The 20,535-nt window shown below is 45.0% G+C and overlaps 1 protein-coding gene across 1 annotated transcript in view; it reads right to left on the bottom strand.

The window, feature by feature from the left end:
• RAB31 (RAB31, member RAS oncogene family) overlaps window positions 1-20,535 on the bottom strand; it is a 69,744-nt gene that overhangs the window by 7,213 nt on the left and 41,996 nt on the right. The window contains exon 6 of the mRNA XM_065889475.1: window positions 6,659-6,768. Coding sequence (XP_065745547.1) covers window positions 6,659-6,768 — 110 coding nt within the window. The remainder of the gene's footprint in view (window positions 1-6,658; window positions 6,769-20,535) is intronic.

The raw sequence follows: 20,535 nt of genomic DNA, 5'->3' as shown, positions 1-20,535 counted from the left end.
TGATATTAATATGATTATAGCATTATGAGTATTAATGTGAGCATGTCATTGTTCTATGTAAAAAAAAAAGTTACATGCTGAGAATATTTACAGATGAAATGATGTCTGGAATTCCCTTCGAAATAATACAGGCGGGGGGTCGGGGGGAGTGGGGGGTAGGGATGAAACCAGCTTGGTTATGAGTACAGTCTGCCCTCTATGTCTGCAGGTTCTGTATCCGCAGATTCAACTCACCGCAGACTGAAAATATTCGAGAAAAAAAAAATTCCAGAAAGTTCCGAAAAGTAAAAGTTGAATTTGCCACATTGGCAACTATTTGAATAGCATTTACATTGTATTTACAACTATTTGCATAGCACTGACATTGTCTTAGGTATTATTTGTAATCTAGAGATTATTGAAAGTATATGGCAGGATGTGCTTGGTTATATACAAATACTACACCCTTTTATATAAGGGACTTGAGGATCCTCGCTGGGGTCCTAAGCAATCCTCCAAGGACAGCAGGTGACGACCGTACATGACGGTTCATTATGTAATTCAGTTTACTGGTGTATATGTTTAAATTTTCCTGTAATAAAGTCTTTTGTTAAGTTCCCTGCAATCTCACCGCCATGCAACAACCACTGTTGACGTTTTAATGTGTGTGTATCTTCCCAATATTTGCCCAGAAGAATATATTTACTATTATATATTATATGGTTCATATTTTATAAAATCAGGATATTATACAAACTGCTCTATAACTTTGGTTTCACACTCAACAATTTATCTTTTTATGTCACTAAAGACAGATTTACAAACTCATTTTTAATCACTAGTTTATACCGGTGTCCCATGATTTTTAAAAAATTATTTCCCAAGTGTTGCACAGTTAAGTCATTTCCTGTTTTTCACCATCATGAATAATGTTACCATAAGCTGCCATCTGCAATGAGAAGTGATACAGACTCGCAGTTGAGAGCCTGGGTTCTGGAGCCCTGCTGCCTGGCTTCTAATCCTGACCCTCTGCGACCTGGAGCAAATCACAAACCTCTCCACACCTCAGCTTCCTCAGATGTAAAATAGGGATGATAACAGTGCCTATTTCACAAGACAAACGGTGCATTAATGAGCTAGTATATATGTGAGCAATTGGAACAATGGCGCAGAATGACAATTTGCTCTATGTGAAACATCATTACTACATTTTGCACGCCTGGTCAATTTCTTCTTTAGAATCACTGGGATAAAAGATATGCATGTTTAGGGCTTTTGAGACCCAACTTACCCACATTCTGAAACTACATTCTTTTGCAGAGGTCTCCTATCATTGCATTTGGTAAATGAACTTTTGAGGGGTTAAGAAAGTGGACAGGCTTTGTCTTTGTCCTTTCCTTGTCCCACAAAGGCTAAACTTACCTTCATTTGACAGTCTGCTGTACTATTATAAGATGTGCATATGTTTTGTTTTGTTTTAAACTTTCTTTAACCTGCTCCAAACCAAAAGCGTCCACCTAGAGAATTTCAAAATCCAGTGGACGTAAAACAGCTAACACTCTGTGCAACATGATTGCAGACAAGACACGATCACTGCCCGTAAGCCTTAACTTCCTGTCTTTCATGTTAACACCCTATTCTAATTTTTCCAAACTCATACACTTGTACCTCTAATTACATTCACTTTAAAAAAAAAACAAATAGTTCTCACCTTGTTCTCAAACTAACAACAAACAAAAGCTCAGTTTCATCTCCAGATGTGATGTTCAGGACAAACCCTGTGTTCTCTAGTCAGTATTCAAGTTAGCTGAGCAGAAGCACAGCTGTCCAGCCTAGGTCCTGCCCCAATCCAGACATGTTTCTGTTGAGCCTGCAGCCCGTCTTTTTGCCCTCAGGGAGAGATTCTTTTTAAAGGGTAGGGGATTTGAGTTGAAATCCACAAAGCAAACCTTGTGTTCCCCACGCTCCAGAATCCAGTCTGCCAGGCTCTTAGCAAATCCAGCCTCAGAGGACTTGCTCCTGTGCTCACTTTCCTCCTTCCAGGGGAGGGAGCCTGGGGTGCATCTCAGGACCATGCTGTTCCTTGTTCCCCATTCGGACCACTACCCAGTGTTCCTGGTTCTACTCCCAAAAGACTTCTGAAATTCACATCCACGTTTTTCCTCCTCATCAAGGCCTCTCTCCTAGAGGACCACAACAGCATCTTCCTCCTCCAGACACATTCTCCAGGGTGTATCTTCCCACTATAAGGCCTGCAAGCATCTGGCTCAGTCTCTAACACCCCCTTCCCCTCCCCACCCAATGTGGTTCCTGAGCTCCCACCCTGCAGCCCACCCACCTCCTTTGTCTTCCTTAAAGGCTCCACCACTTCCTGCCTCAGGAACTCACACACCGTGTCCACTTGGCCTGACTGCTGTTCGTGAGCTCTCTGCCTTCTTCTCATTTTTTGGGTCTAGCCTAAAACCATCTCCCTGGGGAGATCTTCCCCAGCCAATCTAAAGTCCCCACCTGTAACTGTCCCCACGGTCCTTGTACTTTTGCTTCTCAGCCTTGACTACGATGTGTAATTACGCACCCACTTGACTGTACCCACAGCCTGTCTCCCCACTCGACCGTCAGTCTGTTTTGTTCCCCAGGCTGTCCCTGGTGTCCAGCATGGCCTGGTGCTAGCCAACTTAAGTACCCATAGAAAAGTGACACATTTCACTTGATCTAGTGAATCCACTGAAATATTATCTCCTGGAACAGCATGAGATGAGCTGGAAGGTCCAGATTCAAAAACCTCAATCGGACACGCTCTTATTTCCTAGCCTCATCTTTATGGGGAATGTGCCAGAATGAGATCAGCTCCCAGAGGACTTACAGCTCACCAGAAGAAGAAACGCATACCTGGAACCCTTGGAGAATCACTCAGAGAAAGCATATGTCCAAGTGTCAGAGTGATGGAGCAGAGACCATAGTAACCTCAAGTCAAAGGGGAGAGCCATGCATGAGACTTCACGAAGGAAGGAGATTCCAGGGAATTAACATCTGTGGGGAGGAAGGGAGGGGCACCTCATGCAGGGTGGGGCAGGAGAGAGCGAATGTACGAAGGAGGGAGCAAGGATGAAGCCTTTACTGCTGTCAGGGCTCCTCACCTGCCTCTCAAGGTGACTGAGATGGGCAGAGTAGTTTCATAGGGAAGACCATACAGGTTTGGGACAGCAATCGAGTATTCTCTGTGTTTCCACACACCGACTTAAAAACCCAATGGACAATAATTTTCTTGGCTAAGAATCCTTCCTATGTTTTAACTCAAAAAGGAAAACGTTAGTGTTCAAACTAAAGGTCTAAAAACCCAGGAAAAAAAATAAGAACAACCCCATGGGACTTCCCTGGCAGTCCAGTGGTTAAGACTCTGCATTTACAATGCAGGGGGTTTGGGCCTGATCCCTGGTTGGGGAATTAAGATCCCACATGCCACGTGGTGCGGCTGAAAAAAAAGAACAACCCCGAATGGAGATGCACGAAAGAACATTAGCCACACACCGTTGGGTAAAGCGGGTCCAAAAGTGAGCGGTGGAAAAGGGCACCGGAAGGATGCCAACCAGAGAACGGAGTGTGCATAGACCACCCCAAAGGGCAGCACAAACACTTTACAGGGCAGCTTCAGTCTGAAAACAGTATTTTGCTAACAATTTCCAGTTACGAAATATATTAACTTATGTTCCCAAAACACAGTTGTCTCATTTCTGGCTTACGGGCCTTCTGGGAATGTAAAAGGGAAACGCTGGTCTCTTGCTCTGAGTCCGTACGGATCAATTTTGCTTAAACATACCTCTTTAACGGCTTTTCTTCTCACTCCTCCTGCATGGTTTTCTGTGACTGCTCTCTCCCGGGCATGTTGTCTCTGCAACCCTGTTCTGGGGGGCACAGGTGTCAGCAGTATCTTGACCTATTTTGAGTTCAGGGAGGAGCGTATGTAATACAAGTTGGAACAGGGGGCAGGAAAATGAACGAGGTGTCTGCTGTAATGTATCTAGGTGCGCTCAGTACTGTGTTTTAAGTTAACCTGTAAGTGGGTGACAACACCTCACTCTGGAGACATGTACCTGAAGGAACAGAGGCCAGGGAGGCACCAGGGTCCACATTATAAATATGGACGGACATCTCGGCACTGTCTGGGTATCCACAGGCTTCTTTGCTACGGTAACTCTAACCCAAGTCTAATGAAACAGAAACAAACAACTGTTTATTTGATGTGGAAGATGAGGAGATACAAGAATTCAATGGCTTCTCTATGAATTAATGATTTGAAGCCATGATTACCCAGTGCTATAAGCAAAACTTTTTTTTTTTTTTTTATTAAATGAAGCAGACCACCAGGCTCTCAGGAATTCCTTATGCAAAGTCTCCATCACTTTGATCCATAAAGACCTCATATGCATGAAGGGATTTATACTGGCCGAACAGAGCAAAGGGATTAGCTTTTGAGTTGAGAGACTAGTGCTTGGGCTTAGGCTTGTTTTCTTCCTTGAAGTCCTCATGTCATTTTATATCAAAAGCATGACTTTGAAGAAACCTCGGAAGGTCCCCAAGCTCGTGCAGAAATCCCAAGGTGAATTTCAGGTACACAGAGCTGCGTGGATGTGGGGGAGAGGGCTCTGGAAAATACCAGGAGCTGCACAGGGACGGCTGTGAATGTCACAGTTGTCAGTAGCTCTCCTGCTGCATTAATTAAAACCACTAATACATATTCATAAAAACAAAATGTTTACCAGCTGTACAACTAGACTGACGTACCAGGAAAGCTGAACGTCCCCAGAAAAGACAGAGTTTGAAGAAATATGAGGTTAGCGGAATGAGCTCAATCCAAACCCTCTTAGACATCACCCAGACTCACACGGCGCAGCCCTGCACCCACGGCCCAATTTCGGGCAGGACCAGGAGTCTGAGGATGTGGGGTTTCCAACGTAAAACTACAGCCCTGGCGCGCGGGAGTCCGACCTCCGAGACCCGAGAGCTCAGAGAACAACACTATTGTTTTGAGGGTGAAACCGCAGCAGGAATACAAATCCTTCTGAAGGAGGAAGGAAAGGAAGTGGATGTGGACCCCGGCGAACAAGTGGGACCAGGGCTGCAGAGAGCTCCACTGCTTCTTTCGCGTGTTCCTGGGCCCTGTAAGTAACCCAGGTCAGAGCTCCTCATGTGCGGTGAAGTCTCCTTCAAGCCAAGAGAAACAAGCAGAATATTCCCTGCTGTGGGTTCTCAGAGTCTGAAGTAACAAACCAAAACCAGCGGAAAGGAAATCAAATCTGTCCTGGGAAGCACAGCCCCTCTGCCTCTGAGAGGTTCGCCAACAGGGACTGCAGGCCGCACGGAGACCAAAACATCAGTTTCCCTTCTGGAATTCCCTTCTGGAATTGCCTGCAGCCCAGCCAACTGTTCTGGGGTTCGGCTTTCCTGAGACGGGCACCCCAGGACTTTGGCTCCCTGCACCTGGCTAGGCACACGCTCCGAGGGCATCTCAGGACACAGTTTCTCGAGACAGCCACCGGCAGGTCGCTCTCTGGGGGGATCCAGGATGGAAAAGCTGTTACCAAGGAAGCTGTGAAGGTTCAAGCTGGCCGTCGGCTGGGGAACAGCCACAGATAAAGGTTATTCGTGAGACCAACATAAAGATAGGGAAGCAAACATGACCCAGGACTGGGGACAAAGACAAGAGCCACCAGCTTCCATCAGTGACTGATCAGATGGACCCAGAGATGATCACGCTGAGTGAAGTAAGCCAGGCAGAGAACGACAAATACCATATGATATCACTTCTTACACGTGGAGTGTAAAAAAAAAAAATACAAATGAATTTATTTACAAAACAGAAACAGCTCACAGACATAGAAAACAAACTTATGGTCACCAAAGGGGAAAGGGGAGGGATAAATTAGGAGTTTGGGATTGACATATACACACTACTATCTATAAAATAGATAACCAATAAGGACCTACTGTATAGCACAGGGAACTGTGCTTAATATCTTGTAATAACCTGTAAGAGAAAAGAATCTGAAAAGAAGTATATATATATACACACACACACGTATAACTGAATGACTTTGCTGTATACCTGAATCTAACACGACATTGTAAATCAACTATACTTCAATTAAAAAAAAAACAACTCATCAGAAATGAGGAAAAGTTTTCCACACCCACTTCCCAACTTCAGGTCACATGGGATAGAGACACCACTTCTTGCCGACAATCACCAGGCAAAAGAAATGACTAAAAGCTTCTCTTATTTCGTTTGCCCAGAGTCATTCAGTTTCATGAGTGATTTTGGTTTTCTATACCTTTATCACTCTCTATTTTCTTTCTCCTCCCCTGGACATACTAACATAAAATGCTATAAAATACATAATTCTTTGATTAAAATACATTTTATTTTTCAACAGGATTATTTCATTTTGATTCACGAAACCCAGACTCGGCAGGTGAAACCACAGACTCGTGGAGATGGAGAAGGAGGATGCACTGTGTGGGTCTGCGGTAACCAGGGCAGAACTGCAGGGTTTAGTATCTGTGGCATCGGACCAAATTCACACAGAGGAAATGCTCTCCTCTGGAGTTCCCTGGTTTTTATCCTCTGACTCCCAGAGCATAAAAATGCAAGCTATGTGGAAAACACAAATCAGGTACTCACTGATTCCTTGAAAGAGCTCTTCGATATTAATTGCATTCTTTGCACTGGTCTCAACCACAACAGCACCAATGGACTCTGCGTACTCCTTAGCATCCTTCAAGGGCACCTCCCTGGAAAAGAGGGCAAACCCAGACAGAGATGAATGCTCGTTTGTACAGGATAAATAACCCGACAGCGCAAAGAAAAAGCTCACGTGCAAACAGCTCCCTTGTGGTCCTGCAGAATAATAACTCGGTTGCTCAGCAAGTACTGGAAACCTAAGATGGGTGAGGCTTTTTCAAGTTTAAAACCTGCTCTCTGGCATCCATGGAGATAAACTACTGTCCCCGGTCCCACCGAAGGAAAGAACTCCAGAACAGTAGGAAAAGGCTTTAGGAGTAAGGCCAGCTTTCGGAGTTAGGATCGATTCCAAAATTTTTTCCCTTAATAATGACTCAATATTTTTAAAAATTTGTGTATGTGCGCATGCATGCATACATGCTTTTCTAAGGATTTCCATATATCGCCTTTTATAAATCAGAGAAAATATGTGACATGATCTGGAAGTTTGGCAGTGAGCATGTTCACAACTCCAAGGGCACATTTAGATGAATAATCTAAAAAGACATTTACTGATGTACTTTTCATGTGAATATACTGCGGTGGATCCAAACATTTAAAAAGACACAGTGCCTGTTCTCCAGAAGTTTACTGATGTATTCAACCAATATTTAGTGAGTGCTGTTGTATGCCAGCCTTTCTTTCAGGTGTAGAGAAAACCCTAGTCCCTGCCTTTTGGAATCTACACTTGAGAGCGAAGACACACACACCCACGGACACGCGAAGGAACAACATTGTCATATCTGTGTGGACAGCAAAGTGCTCAGGAGTAGCGGGGTGGAGAGCCAGGCATTTAATCAACAGAACCCAGGCAGGTGCCTTGGAGGAGGTCACTGAAGTGTGGCCACGAGCGGCAGTGAGAACATGGACCAGGGCCTGTGATACAGCAGCCTGACAAAGGCCCCCCAGGTGGGGAGTGCCCTCATTCCCCCATCCCCGGTGCCATGGAAAGTCAACTCTGCACCCAGCCAGCACTGCCTTGGGTACAATGGAGGGTTGACAATGAAGGACGTGGGGTCTGAGTACAGAGAAAGTCAGTGATGGGGCTGAGAGGGTCCAGCAGGGATCGTGGATGGGCAGGTGGGCACCTAGTGGTCACGGAGGGCCAGCGACAGGATCAGCTCCACATCCTAGGGAAACAGGGGCACAAAAGGGACTAGACGGGGAGGCAGGGGAGAGTTCGCCAGCTCCTCCAGTGCTGCAGGCAAGAGAATGCAGGGCTGGGCTAGGGGGATGCTACAGGGAAAGGGCAGAGGGCAGGGAAAATCAAAACTGGGAGGGCAGTTCTTCTACAGGCCTCATCGATGGTTTCAACTGGTGCATAAAGTTACCGGGAAGGGCTTCCCTGGTGGCGCAGTGTTTAAGAATCCTCCTGCCAATGCAGGGCACGTGGGTTCGAGCCCTGGTCCAGGAAGATCTCATATGCCGCGGAGCGACTAAGCCATGCACCACAACTATTGAGCCCACGTGCCTAGAGCCCGTGCTCCACAACAATAGAAGCCACCACAATGAGAAGCTCGCGCACCGCAACAAAGAGGAGCCCCCGCCCGCCGCAACTAGAGAAAGCCCGCACGCAGCAACAAAGACCCAGTGCAGCCAGAAATAAAATAAATGTATATTTTAAAAAAAGTTACTGGGCAACTTCTACCTGGCATTTAAATTCTCTCCAGATCCCAAATCATATGAGAGGAGGACTTTTCAGGCACTTCCTGGGAAAGGGTCCCACTGCCACCTTCAAGACGGTGGTCCCAGGAGAAAAGAGGCCTCCTGAGCCGTGTCAGCTGGAATCTGTACTTGCGTTATCATTCTCACCAAAGATGCACCGGGCGAAATGGCCCTCCTGAAGCTACCCTCTTTCTTGTTTTCTAACAGACAAGCCCCGGGCCTCTCAGCTATTAAAAATAAGTTTTCAGTTTTTTGGTGGCGGTGAATTTTACAGTTGAAATATTTCAGAAGAGGGCTTGTCTAGGTTCTGTTTGGCAAGTCACCCTATTTCTTCTGTCTTCCGGGCAGTCTTTATCAAACCACAAATTGAAGGGTGGGGCTCCTCTCTGCCCAAAGGTGGAGCAGATAAGACGGGCTGTGTCTGCTCATCTCTCCCTGGGGTAGGGGCCCATCTGGCAACCAAGGAAGCTGCAGCGACACCTCCCCTGCGTTCTTAACTCCCCTCTCATCAGCCCCCTCACTGGACGAAGACGAGCAGAAAAGTTTCTGCCAGGGTTACGGTGGGAACAAAGTCACTTGCAATGCAATACCACCTATCCATCCCGAGGACCACAGTAAACCTCCGAGAAGGGTTAGTTCTCTCAGAGACAACAACGCTGGGCCCCGAAATGCAGAGAGAAGAGAAGCGCGTCCTCAGATCTCCCCCAGGTTTCGAAACGGGTCTCGTTAAACAAATGACTTGCCAAGGTGACACAGTGACTCAGGGCAGAGACAGGGGCCAACGCAGGGCCCTCTGGCTCTGCCCCCTTTGCTCCTGTCACAACGAGCAAACAGGCACCCACATTCCAGAAATTGTTCCTTCAATCTTTACAGACAAAGAAAGAACCCCAAACTGCAGCACACTGGAGGAGGGGCGGAGGCAGGGCCAGGTGCAGCCCGTCCTGTAGAACAGGTTCTCATGCCAGGAGTCTGGAGGCCAGGCAAGTCCCGCTCCTCTTAAATGACCTGAGATTAGAAGGACCACCCACTCCTGGGTCTGAGAAAGTGTGTCTCACCACGGTGATATCACACAAAATATGTCTTTGTCCCTGGTTCTTGGTGCAGAACTCCTGAAGCCCACGGAGTTTCCCCAGTGGTCGGCGCGTCTTTGTTATTCATTAAGAGCCCCCAGGAGACCACACCTGAGTTTCTGATGGGGGGTGGGGCCGTGTCAGAAGTGGCTGCAGGACCGGAGCTGGTTGCCCAGCTGAGTAGAGGAGGGGGAACTTTCAGCCCTACTCCCAACCTTGGGCGGGGGGCTGGAGATTTAATCAGTCACGACCAAGTAATGACAGCTCAATAAAAAGCCTTGAACACAAGGCGTGGGGAGCTACGGGTTGGTGAACACACGGAGGTGCTGGGAGGGTGGGGTGCCCAGAGAGGGCATTAGAGCTCCACATAACAGCCCCTCCCTACCCCCCAAACCTTGTCTTACGTGTCTCTTCCATTTGCCTGGTCTTGAGTTGTACCCTTTATAAAAATGAACCATAAGCCTAGTGCTTTCTTGAGGTCTGTCTGTTCTAGTGAATCATTGAACCTGGGCGGGCCAGTCATGGACCCCCAGAATGTGTCGTCTGCTGCGCAGAAGCGTGGGTGACTTGGGGATAACCAAGACCTGAGCTGGCGTCTGAAGGGGCGGGTAGTCTCGTGGGACCGAGTTCATGACCCATGGGGTCGGTGTTAACTGTGGGTCAGTCAGCATCAGAAATGCGCTGAGCTGCGGGACACCTGGTTGGTGTCCAAGAATTGTCACTGGAACAAATGGTACAGCTACAATCTGAAAGGAGAACCCTGGGGAGGTGAGTGGCTGCTTCCTCGGGGCCCCCGGTAGATGTGTGACCATCCGGTGACCTTGGAACCCCCCAGCTGTGTCTCGGGGGAGGCCACACACAGCCCGGGGAGACTGGAAGGTGCCAGCATCAACCGGTCTTCTGTAATCACCATCACAGGAGACATGGCATCCATGACTTTCCTTCATTTCTTTCAATGAATATTTACCGAATGTCTGCCATAGGCTGGGCGCTGTGATAGGCCTTAAACAGGTAAACTGAAACGAGTCCGCCCAAGCCAAGGTATAAACACACAGCTAGTCAATTTTGATGGGAAAGAGTATTTTCAGACTCTCAAGATGAAGCTACATACACAAAGTCAGGACTCCCAGAAGTCACCCTGGAGACCACGGAGAAAAACACCAACTTCCAGGGACCATAAGAAGAAACGGAGTCAGGATGAGCGTGCAGAGCTGGGTGACAGCGGGGCGGGGGTGCTGGTGAAAGCATCACGGGTCAGGATCTGGGATGGGAGGCTGCCTCCAGCAGACTGGCCTGTGTTGGGCATGCGGTTACAGCCTCAGAGGGCTCACAGCCGCGTGGAAAGCAAATGGGCTTGGAAACCATCACTTCTCTATTTATACTCACCGCCTTTCAGCCACAAACCGGCGGCTCTCCCTGTAAACCTGCTGTTTCCTAGGCCAAAAGCCCTGGAGGTGCCTACAAGGCGTCCCCTCCCCTCTCAGCCTGAAGTGATCAGGCCCTAGTCTCCATCACTCAGGTTTCTGCTGTTGTCTCTAACTGGTCCTCCAGCCTCCTGCAATGTATCACCCCCAGGCCCACCGTGGGGATCTTTCAAAACTACAGATCCATCAAGTATTCCCGTGAATAGAATTCTTCCATGTCTTCCAACCCATGAAACCTAGCGCCTTGGCAGGACGAGGCTTCCTGCCTGAGTCCTCCCCGTTCATGCCCGACGGGACAGCCGCTCTAGGACCTTGCTGTGCTCACGTCTGTTTCTGGACCTTGCACCCGCTCTGGTCCACCCCTCCCCACCCCCTTCCACACGTGGCCTCCTGGAGAGCTCCGTGCAGCACCCCCTCCTCGAGAGCAGCCTGGGGGCTGCCATCATCCTGGTGAGATTCTGTCTCCCTAACGGGCTGTGGATCTCTTACGATCAGGATCACGTTTTGTTTTTAAGGGGCCAGGATCCTAGCAGTGCCAGGCACCTAGAAGGTGATTGGTAAGTACCCACTGAATGACTGAGTGACAGTCACCCCCACTGGCCTTCAGCAGAGAGGAGGACTGAGGTAGAGGGACCATGGGGTCTTCGGAGGAAGGATGGGGAGTGCTGACAAGGACAACTAGAAAAGTCCTGGGGGGCGAAGACTCACCCAGCCGTCTGAAAGGGCCAGGAGGGAGGCTTAGGGCTGAAAACACAGGAAAGGGGGCATCTCCTCCCAGCCCCAGGCTCGGACGGTAATCAGGTGTTATATTTCAACGGGGTCCACGCAGCGTGGACGGTATGTGTCTGGGACTCAGGCAGAGCCCACAGCCCTGGGAGGCTCCCTGTGGGGCAGGAGGGCAGGAAACAGCATTCTTGTGGCTCCGGATTTCTCAACAGGCTGTGCCGCCCAGTGAGGGTCCGTGTTTTGTTGTTGGTGGGTGTAACCCAGCAACACGGCAGCTGACTCATTCCAACCCCAGGGCTATTTAATTCCCCATGAGCCTCCTCCACGGATGGCAGGGGGAGAGGAGGTCAGGGATCCCAAGAAGGAGCTCCTGGGCCCCACCTGTCAGGAGGTGCATCCCACCTGCAGGCCAGGGCAGAATAGCACTCTGCACCTAGGGGTTCACTGGCAAGCTCACCTCCTGTGTCCCTCCTGAAAGTCAACGGAGACAGGTGAGCTCCACTGGGCCTCCCGTGCAGAAGAGCAGTACTGTGGCAGTGAATTCTCGTTCAGAATCTCCGAATGACAGGTGTCCTAGTCAGTGGCCAATGCGAGGAAGGTAGCTCAACGTGCGGCTCACAGAAGTAAAATGTTCTCCTTCAGTAAAACAGCCTCATCATGTCTCCCTCGCTCAGGGCTTAGCCCCCGTGCTGCCAGATGGGCGAACGCTTTACCATTTTATTTTATTTTACTTATTTTTGACTTTATTATTTTATAAGCAGGTTCTTATTAGTCATCAATTTGATACACATCAGTGTATACATGTCAATCCCAATCACCCAATTCATCACACCGCCACCCCACCCCCCGCGGCTTTCCCCCCTTGGTGTCTATACGTTTGTTCTCTACATCTGTGTGCCTATTTCTGACCTGAAAACCGGTTCATCTGTACCATTTTTCTAAGTTCCACATATATGCGTTAATATACGATATTTGTTTTTCTCTTTCTGACTTACTTCACTCTGTATGACAGTCCCTAGATCCATCCACGTCTCAACAAATGACCCAATTTCGCTCCTTTTTATGGCCGAGTAATATTCCATTGTATATATGTACCACATCTTCTTTATCTATTTGCCTGTCAATGGGCATTTAGGTTGCTTCCATGACCTGGCTATTGTAAACAGTGCTGCAATGAACATTGCGGTGCATGTGTCTCTTTGAATTATGGTTTTCTCTGGGTATATGCCCAGTAGTGGGATTGCTAGGTGGTATGGTAACTCTATTTTTAGTTTTTAAGGAACCTCCATACTGTTCTCCAAAGTGGCTGTATCAATTTACATTCCCACCAACAGTGCAAGAGGGGTCCCTTTTCTCCACACCCCCTCCAGCATTTGTTGTTTGTAGATTTTCTGATGATGCCCGTTCTAACTGGTGTGAGGTGATACCTCACTGTAGTTTTGATGTGCATTTCTCTAATGATTAGTGATGTTGAGCAGCTTTTCATGTGCTTCTTGGCCATCTGTATGTCTTCCTTGGAGAAATGTCTATTTAGGTCTTCTGCCCATTTTTGGATTGCGTTGTTTGTTGTTTTAATATTGAGCTGCATGAGCTGTTTACATATTTTGGAAATTAACCCTTTGTCCAGTGATTCATTTGTAAATATTTTCTCCCATTCTGAGGGTTGTCTTTTCATCTTGTTTATGGTTTCCTTTGCTGTGCAAAAGCTTTGAAGCTTCATTAGGTCCCATTTGTTTATTTTTGTTATTATTTCCATTTCTCTAGGAGATGGATCTAAAAAGATCTTGCTGTGGTTTATGTCAAAGAGTGTTCTTCCTATGTTTTCCTCTAAGAGTTTTATAGTGTCTGGTCTTACGTTTAGGTCTCTAATCCATTTTGAGTTTGTTTTTGTGTATGGTGTTAGGGAGTGTTCTAATTTCATTCTTTTACATGCAGCAGTCCAGTTTTCCCAGCACCACTTATGGAAGAGACTGTCTTTTCTCCACTGCATATCCTTGCCTCCTTTGTCATAGATTAGTTGACCATATGCGTGGGTTTATCTCTGGGCTTTCTATCTTGTTCCATTGATCTATATTTCTGTTTTTGTGCCACTACCATATTGTCTTGATTACTGTAAGTTGTAGTATAGTCTGAAGTCAGAGAGTCTGATTCCTCCAGCTCCGCTTTCTTCCCTCAAGACTGCTTTGGCTATTCGGGGTCTTTTGTGTCTCCATAAAAATTTTAAGATTTTTTTGTTCTAGTTCTATAAAAAATGCCATTGGTAATTTGATAGGGATTGCACTGAATCTGTAGATTGCTTTGGGTAGTATAGTCATTTTCACAATATTGATTCTTCCAATCCAAGAACACAGTTTATCTCTCCATCTGTTGTTATCATCTTTAATTTCTTTCATCAGTGTCTTATAGTTTTCTGCATACAGGTCTTTTGTCTCCCTAGGTAGGTTTATTCCTAGGTATTTTATTCTTTTTGTTGCAATGGTGAATGGGATTGTTTCCTTAATTTCTCTTTCTGGTCTTTTGTTTTTAGTGTATAGGAATGCAAGAGATTTCTGTGCATTAATTTTGTATCCTGCAACTTTACTAAATTCATTGATTAGCTCTAGTAGTTTTCTGGTGGCATCTTTAGGATTCTCTATGTATAGTATCATGTCATCTGCAAACAGTGACAGTTTTACTTCTTTTCCAACTTGGATTCCTTTTATTTCTTTTTCTTCTCTGATTGCCGTGGCTAGGAATTCCAAAACTATGTTGAATAATGATGGTGAGAGTGGACATCCTTGTCTTGTTCCTGATCTTACAGGAAATGCTTTCAGTTTTTCACCATTGAGAATGATGTTTGCTGTGGGTTTGTTGTATACGTCCTTTATTATGTTGAGGTAGGTTGCCTCAATGCCCACTTTCTGAAGAGTTTTTATCATAAATGGGTGTTGAATTTTGTCAAAAGCATTTTCTGCATCTATTGAGATGATCATATGGTTTTTATTCTTCAATTTGTTAATATGGTGTATCACACTGATTGATTTGCATATATTGAAGAATCCTTGCATCCCTGGGATAAATCCCACTTGATCATGGTGTATGATCCTTTTAATGTGTTGTTGGATTCTGTTTGCTAGTATTTTGTTGAGGATTTTTGCATCTATATTCATCAGTGATATTGATCTGTAATTTTTTTTTTTTTGTAGTATCTTTGTCTGGTTTTGGTATCAGGGTGATGGTGGCCTCATAGAATGAGTTTGGGAGTGTTCCTTCCTCCGCAATTTTTTGGAAGAGTTTGAGAAGGATGGGTGTTAGCTCTTCTCTAAATGTTTGATAGAATACACCTGTGAAGCCATCTCGTCCTGAACTTTTGTTTGTTGGAAGATTTTTAATCACAGTTTCAATTTAATTGCTTGTGATTGGTCTGTTCATATTTTCTATTTCTTCCTGGTTCAGTCTTGGAAGGTTATACTTTTCTAAGAATTTGTCCGTTTCTTCCAGGTTGTCCATTTTATTGGCATAGAGTTGCTTGTAGTAGTCTCTTAGGATGCTTTGTATTTCTGCGGTGTCTGTTGTAACTTCTCCCTTTTCATTTCTAATTTTATTGATTTGAGTCCTCTTCCTCTTTTTCTTGATGAGTCTGGCTAATGGTTTATCAATTTTGTTTATCTTCTCAAAGAACCAGCTTTTAGTTTTATTGATCTTTGCTACTGTTTTCTTCGTTTGTATTTCATTTATTTCTGCTCTGATCTTTATGATTTCTTTCCTTCTGCTAACTTTGAGTTTTGTTTGTTCTTCTTTCTCTAGTTCCTTTAGGTGTAAGGTTAGATTGTTTATTTGAGATCTTTCTTGTTTCTTGAGGTAGGCTTGTATTGCTATAAACTTCCCTCTTAGAACTGCTTTTGCTGCATCCCATGGGTTTTGGATCGTCATGTTTTCATTGTCATTTGTTTCTAGGTATTTTTTGATTTCCTCTTTGATTTCTCCAGTGATCTCTTGGTTACTTAGTAACGTATTGTTTAGCTTCCATGTGTTTGTGATTTTTACGTTTTCCCTGTAATTCATTTCTAATCTCATTGCGTTGTGGTCAGAAAAGAGGCTTGATATGATTTCAATTTTCTTAAATTTACTAAGGCTTGATTTGTGACCCAAGATGTGATCTATCCTGGAGAATGTTCCATGTGCACTTGAGAAGAAAGTGTAATCTGCTGTTTTTGGATGGAATGTCCTATAAATACCAATTAAATCTATCTGGTCTATTGTGTCATTTAAAGCTTCTGTTTCCTTATTTATTTTCACTTTGGATGATCTGTCCATTGGTTTAAGTGAGGTGTTAAAGTCCCCCACTATTATCGTGTTACTGTCGATTTCCTCTTTTATAGCTGTTAGCAGTTGCCTTATGTATTGAGGTGCTCCTATGTTGGGTACATATATATTTATAATTGTTATATCTTCTTCTTGGATTGACCCCTTGATCATTATGTAGTGTCCTTCCTCGTCTCTTGTAATATTCTTTATTTTAAAGTCTATTTTCTCTGATATGAGTATTGCTACTCTAGCTTTCTTTTGATTTCCATTTGCATGGAATATCTTTTTCCATCCCCTCACTTTCATTCGTATGTGTCCCTAGGTCTGAAGTGGGTCTCTTGTAGACAGCATATATATGGGTCTTGTTTTTGTATCCATTCAGCAAATGTATGTCTTTTGGTTGGAGCATTTAATCCATTCACGTTTAAGGTAATTATCAATATGTATGTTCCTATGACCATTTTATTAATTGTTTTGGGTTTGTTTTTGTAGGTCCTTTTCTTCTCTTGTGTTTCCCACTTAGAGAAGTTCCTTTAGTGTTTGTTGTAGAGCTGGTTTGGTGGTGCTGAATTCTCTTAGCTTTTGCTTGTCTGTAAAGCTTCTGATTTCTCCATCAAATCTGAATGAGATCCTTGCTGGGAGAGTAATTCTGGTTGTAGTTTCTTCTCTTTCATCACTTTAAGTATATCATGCCACTCCCTTCTGGCTTGCAGAGTTTCTGCTGAGAAATCAGCTGTTAACCTTATGGGAGTTCCCTTGTATGCTATTTGTCATTTTTCCCTTGCTGCTTTCAATAATTTTTCTTTGTTTTTAATTTTTGCCAGTTTGATTACTATGTGTCTTGGTGTGTTTCTCCTTGGGTTTATCCTGTATGGGACTCTCTGCGCTTCCTGGACTTGGGTGGCTATTTCCTTTCCCATGTTAGGGAAGTTTTCGACTATAATCTCTTCAAATATTTCCTCGGGTCCTTTCTCTCTCTCTTCTCCTTCTGGGACCCCTATAACGTTTAATGTTGTCCCAGAGGTCTCTTAGGCTGTCTTCATTGCTTTTCATTCTTTTTTCTTTATTCTGTTCCACAACAGTGAATTCCACCATTCTGTCTTCCAGGTCACTTATCCGTTCTTCTGCCTCAGTTATTCTGCTATTGATTTCTAACAGTGTAGTTTTCATTTCAGTTATTGTATTGTTCATCTCTGTTTGCTCGTTCCTTAATTCTTCTAGGTCTTTGTTAAACATTTCTTGCATCTTCTCGATCTTTGCCTCCATTCTTTTTCCGAGGTCCTGGATCATCTTCACTATCATTATTGTGAATTCTTTTTCTGGAAGGTTGCCTATCTCCACTTCATTTAGTTGTTTTTCTGGTGTTGTATTTTGTTCCTTCATCTGGTACATAGCCCTCTGCCTTTTCATCTTGTCTATCTTTCTGTGAATGTGGTTTTTGTTTCACAGGCTGCAGGACTGTAGTTCTTCTTGCTTCTGCTGTCTGCCCTATGGTGGATGAGGCTATCTAAGAGGCTTGTGCAAGTTTCCTGATGGGTGGGACTGGTGGTGGGTAGAGTTGACTGTTGCTCTGGTGGGCAGAGCTCAGTAAAACTTTAATCTGTTTGATTGCTGATGGGTGGGGCTGGGTTCCCTCCCTGTTGGTTCTTTGGCCTGAGGCAACCCAACACTGGAGCCTACCTGGGCTATTTGGTGGGGCTAATGGCAGACTCTGGGAGGGCTCATGCCAAGAAGTACTTCCTAGAACTTCTGCTGCCAGTGTCCTTGTCCTCACGGTGAGCCACAGCCACCCCCCGCCTCTGCAGGAGATCCTCCAACACTAGCAGCTAGGTCTGGTTCCGTCTCCCCTGGGTCCCGATGCGCACACTACTTTGTGTGTGCCTCCAAGAGCGCAGTCTCTGTTTCCCCCAGTCCTGTCAGAGTCCTGCAGTCAAATCCCGCTAGGCTTCAAAGTCTGATTCTCTAGGAATTCCTCCTCCCGTTGCCGGACCTCCAGCTTCAGAAGCCTGAGGTGGGGCTCAGAACCTTCACTCCAGTGGGTGGACTTCTGTGGTATAAGTGTTCTCCAGTCTGTGAGTCACCCATCCAGCAGTTATGGGATTTGCTTTTATTGTGATTGCGCCCCTCCTGCCGTCTCATTGCGGCTTCTCCTTTGTCTTTGGACGTGGAGCATCTTTTTGGCGAGTTCCAGTGTCTTCCTGTCGATGACAGTTCAGCAGTTAGTTGTGATTGTGGTGTTCTCGCAAGAGGGAGTGAGAGCACGTCCTTCTACTCCGCCACCTTGGTTCGGGGCCTCCGCTTTACCATTTTAAATGTAACGTAGGGACTTCCCTGGTGGCAAAGTGGTTAAGAATCTGCCTGCCAATACAGGGGACATGGGCTGGATCCCTGGTCCAGGAAGATCCCACAAACTGCGGAGCAACTAAGCCCCTGGGCCACAACTACTGAGCCTGCGCTCTAGAGCCCACGAGCCACAACTACTAACCCTGCGCACCACAACTACTGAGCCCGCGCACCTAGAGCCCATACTCTGCCACAAGAGAAGCCACTGCAATGAGAAGCCTGTGCACCACAATGAAGAGTAGACCCCGCTCCCCGCAACTAGGGAAAGCCTATGTGCAGCAATGAAGACCCAACGCAGCCAAAAATAAACAAATTACTTTATATAAAAAATATAAATGTAACGTAAGTTGATATAATAAAGTGCTGAAAACTATACCCGGTACATAGAAGGTGTTTACTTAATACATCTTTACAAAGATGTCACCACTTTCTTAGAGAATGCCAAAAACATAGAGGAAATGAAGCAAGTGGAGGAAACAAGTAAGTAGGAGGCTCAAACTGCCTCAGAGCCTGTGTACATTTATTTGACTCAGGCCCCTCATTTTACGGCCCAGGAAGGCTCCCAGGCCAGTCATCGCTATTCCACAGAAGAACGGGGGACACAGGATACATCATTAAATACACTAACCACCATAAATCACCCCAAGAGTAAAATTACATCATAGTTCAAAGTCCTAACTCCATGAGAAAAATCTGACATTAATTCTGAGTAACTTTTATTCAAAGTTTGTGCACAACTTTTCATAAGCCACGGATATTTCTTGTTCTGTAATATTCTTACCCATGTTCTCTGCACACTTCGGTTTCAATTGTTTGGATTTTTAAAAATTTATTTGCAAGCGCTCTTTGCATACTAAGGAACCTAGCCTTTTGTAATATATTTTCCACTTTTTTTTCAGCTTAGCATTTGTATTTAGACATTGTGTATGGCATTTTTTCCACACAGGAGTTTTCATGTAGTCAGACTTATTGATCACTTTCTTCCTTGACTTCTGAGTTTTGTATCATGATTAAAACAGTTCATTCCAATTCCAAGATTATTTTAAAGATTCCACTGCTTTCTCTAACTTCTATGGTTTTGTTGCTTTACAGTTAAATCCTTGATCCACTCTGAATTTATTTTCTCTCATTTTTTCCCCTAATTATCCCAAAACCATGTATTGAATTATCCCCCTTTTTTGGACTTATTTAAATATCATATACTAAATATCCCTATGTATTTCACCCTATGTCTTGATTCTGTAGTCTGTTCATTGATTTTCTGTCTAGTTCCCTGACAATGCTGTATTGTTTTATCACTAAATCACTAAAATATATTTCAATACGTGCTGAGATTAGTCCTTCCAATACTATTTTTGCCTGTTTGTTTTTCTAGGTGAATTTTACGATCATTTTGTAAAAACCTTTTAAAAATGCAACTTTAAATTATCTGCGGTAATTTGCCTGGAAGCTCAGTGGATTCCTGATGCAGGTGCACAGAAGTCTTCATTAACTTAGAGCAAACTGACATTTCTACACTACTACTCAGTTTTCCTATCCAAGGAAAAAGTACCTTTTTTGTCCTATCCTAGAACTGTAACATTCATCGATATAGGTCTCGCTCAATTCTTGCTGAATTCATTCCTAGGAATTACAATATTTCAGATTTTAAAAATGACACACACACCAAAACAGTCTATTACTCATTTACATTGTTACTTATAAAGAGGGTTTTAACTTCTACTTGATTTTCTAATTGATATAGGTAAAGAATAGTTCTTTTTCTAAAATTTATTTTTAATTTTTGGCTGCGTTGGGTCTTTGCTGCTGCATGCGGGCTTTCTCTAGTTGCGGTAAGCGGGGGCTACTCTTCGTTGCGGTGCGCGGGCTTCTCATTGGGTGGCTTCTCTTGCTGTGGAGCACGGGCTCTATGTGCGGGCTTCAGTAGTTGTGGCACTCGGGCTCAGTATTTGTGGCTCACGGGATCTAGAGCGCAGGCTCAGTATTTGTGGCGCACGGGCTTATTTGCTCCGTGGCATGTGGGATCTTCCTGGACCAGGGCTCTAACCCGTGTCCCCTGCATTGACAGGTGAATTCTTAACCACTGCGCCACCAGGGAAGCCCAAGCATAGTTCTTGTATATAGGTAAAGAACAGTTCTCAGTAGATAATCTTGGTTTTCCTAATCCTGCTTGCAATTAAAGAAATTCACATGAAAATGAGGATCACATCATTCATGCATCATACTGGCCAAGATGAAAACGTTTATTATCTGCCATGCTAGC

The sequence above is a fragment of the Phocoena phocoena genome, chromosome 13 (assembly GCF_963924675.1).
Source record: "Phocoena phocoena chromosome 13, mPhoPho1.1, whole genome shotgun sequence".
Lineage (NCBI taxonomy): Eukaryota > Metazoa > Chordata > Mammalia > Artiodactyla > Phocoenidae > Phocoena > Phocoena phocoena.
This window is presented reverse-complemented; position numbering and strand designations above follow the sequence as displayed.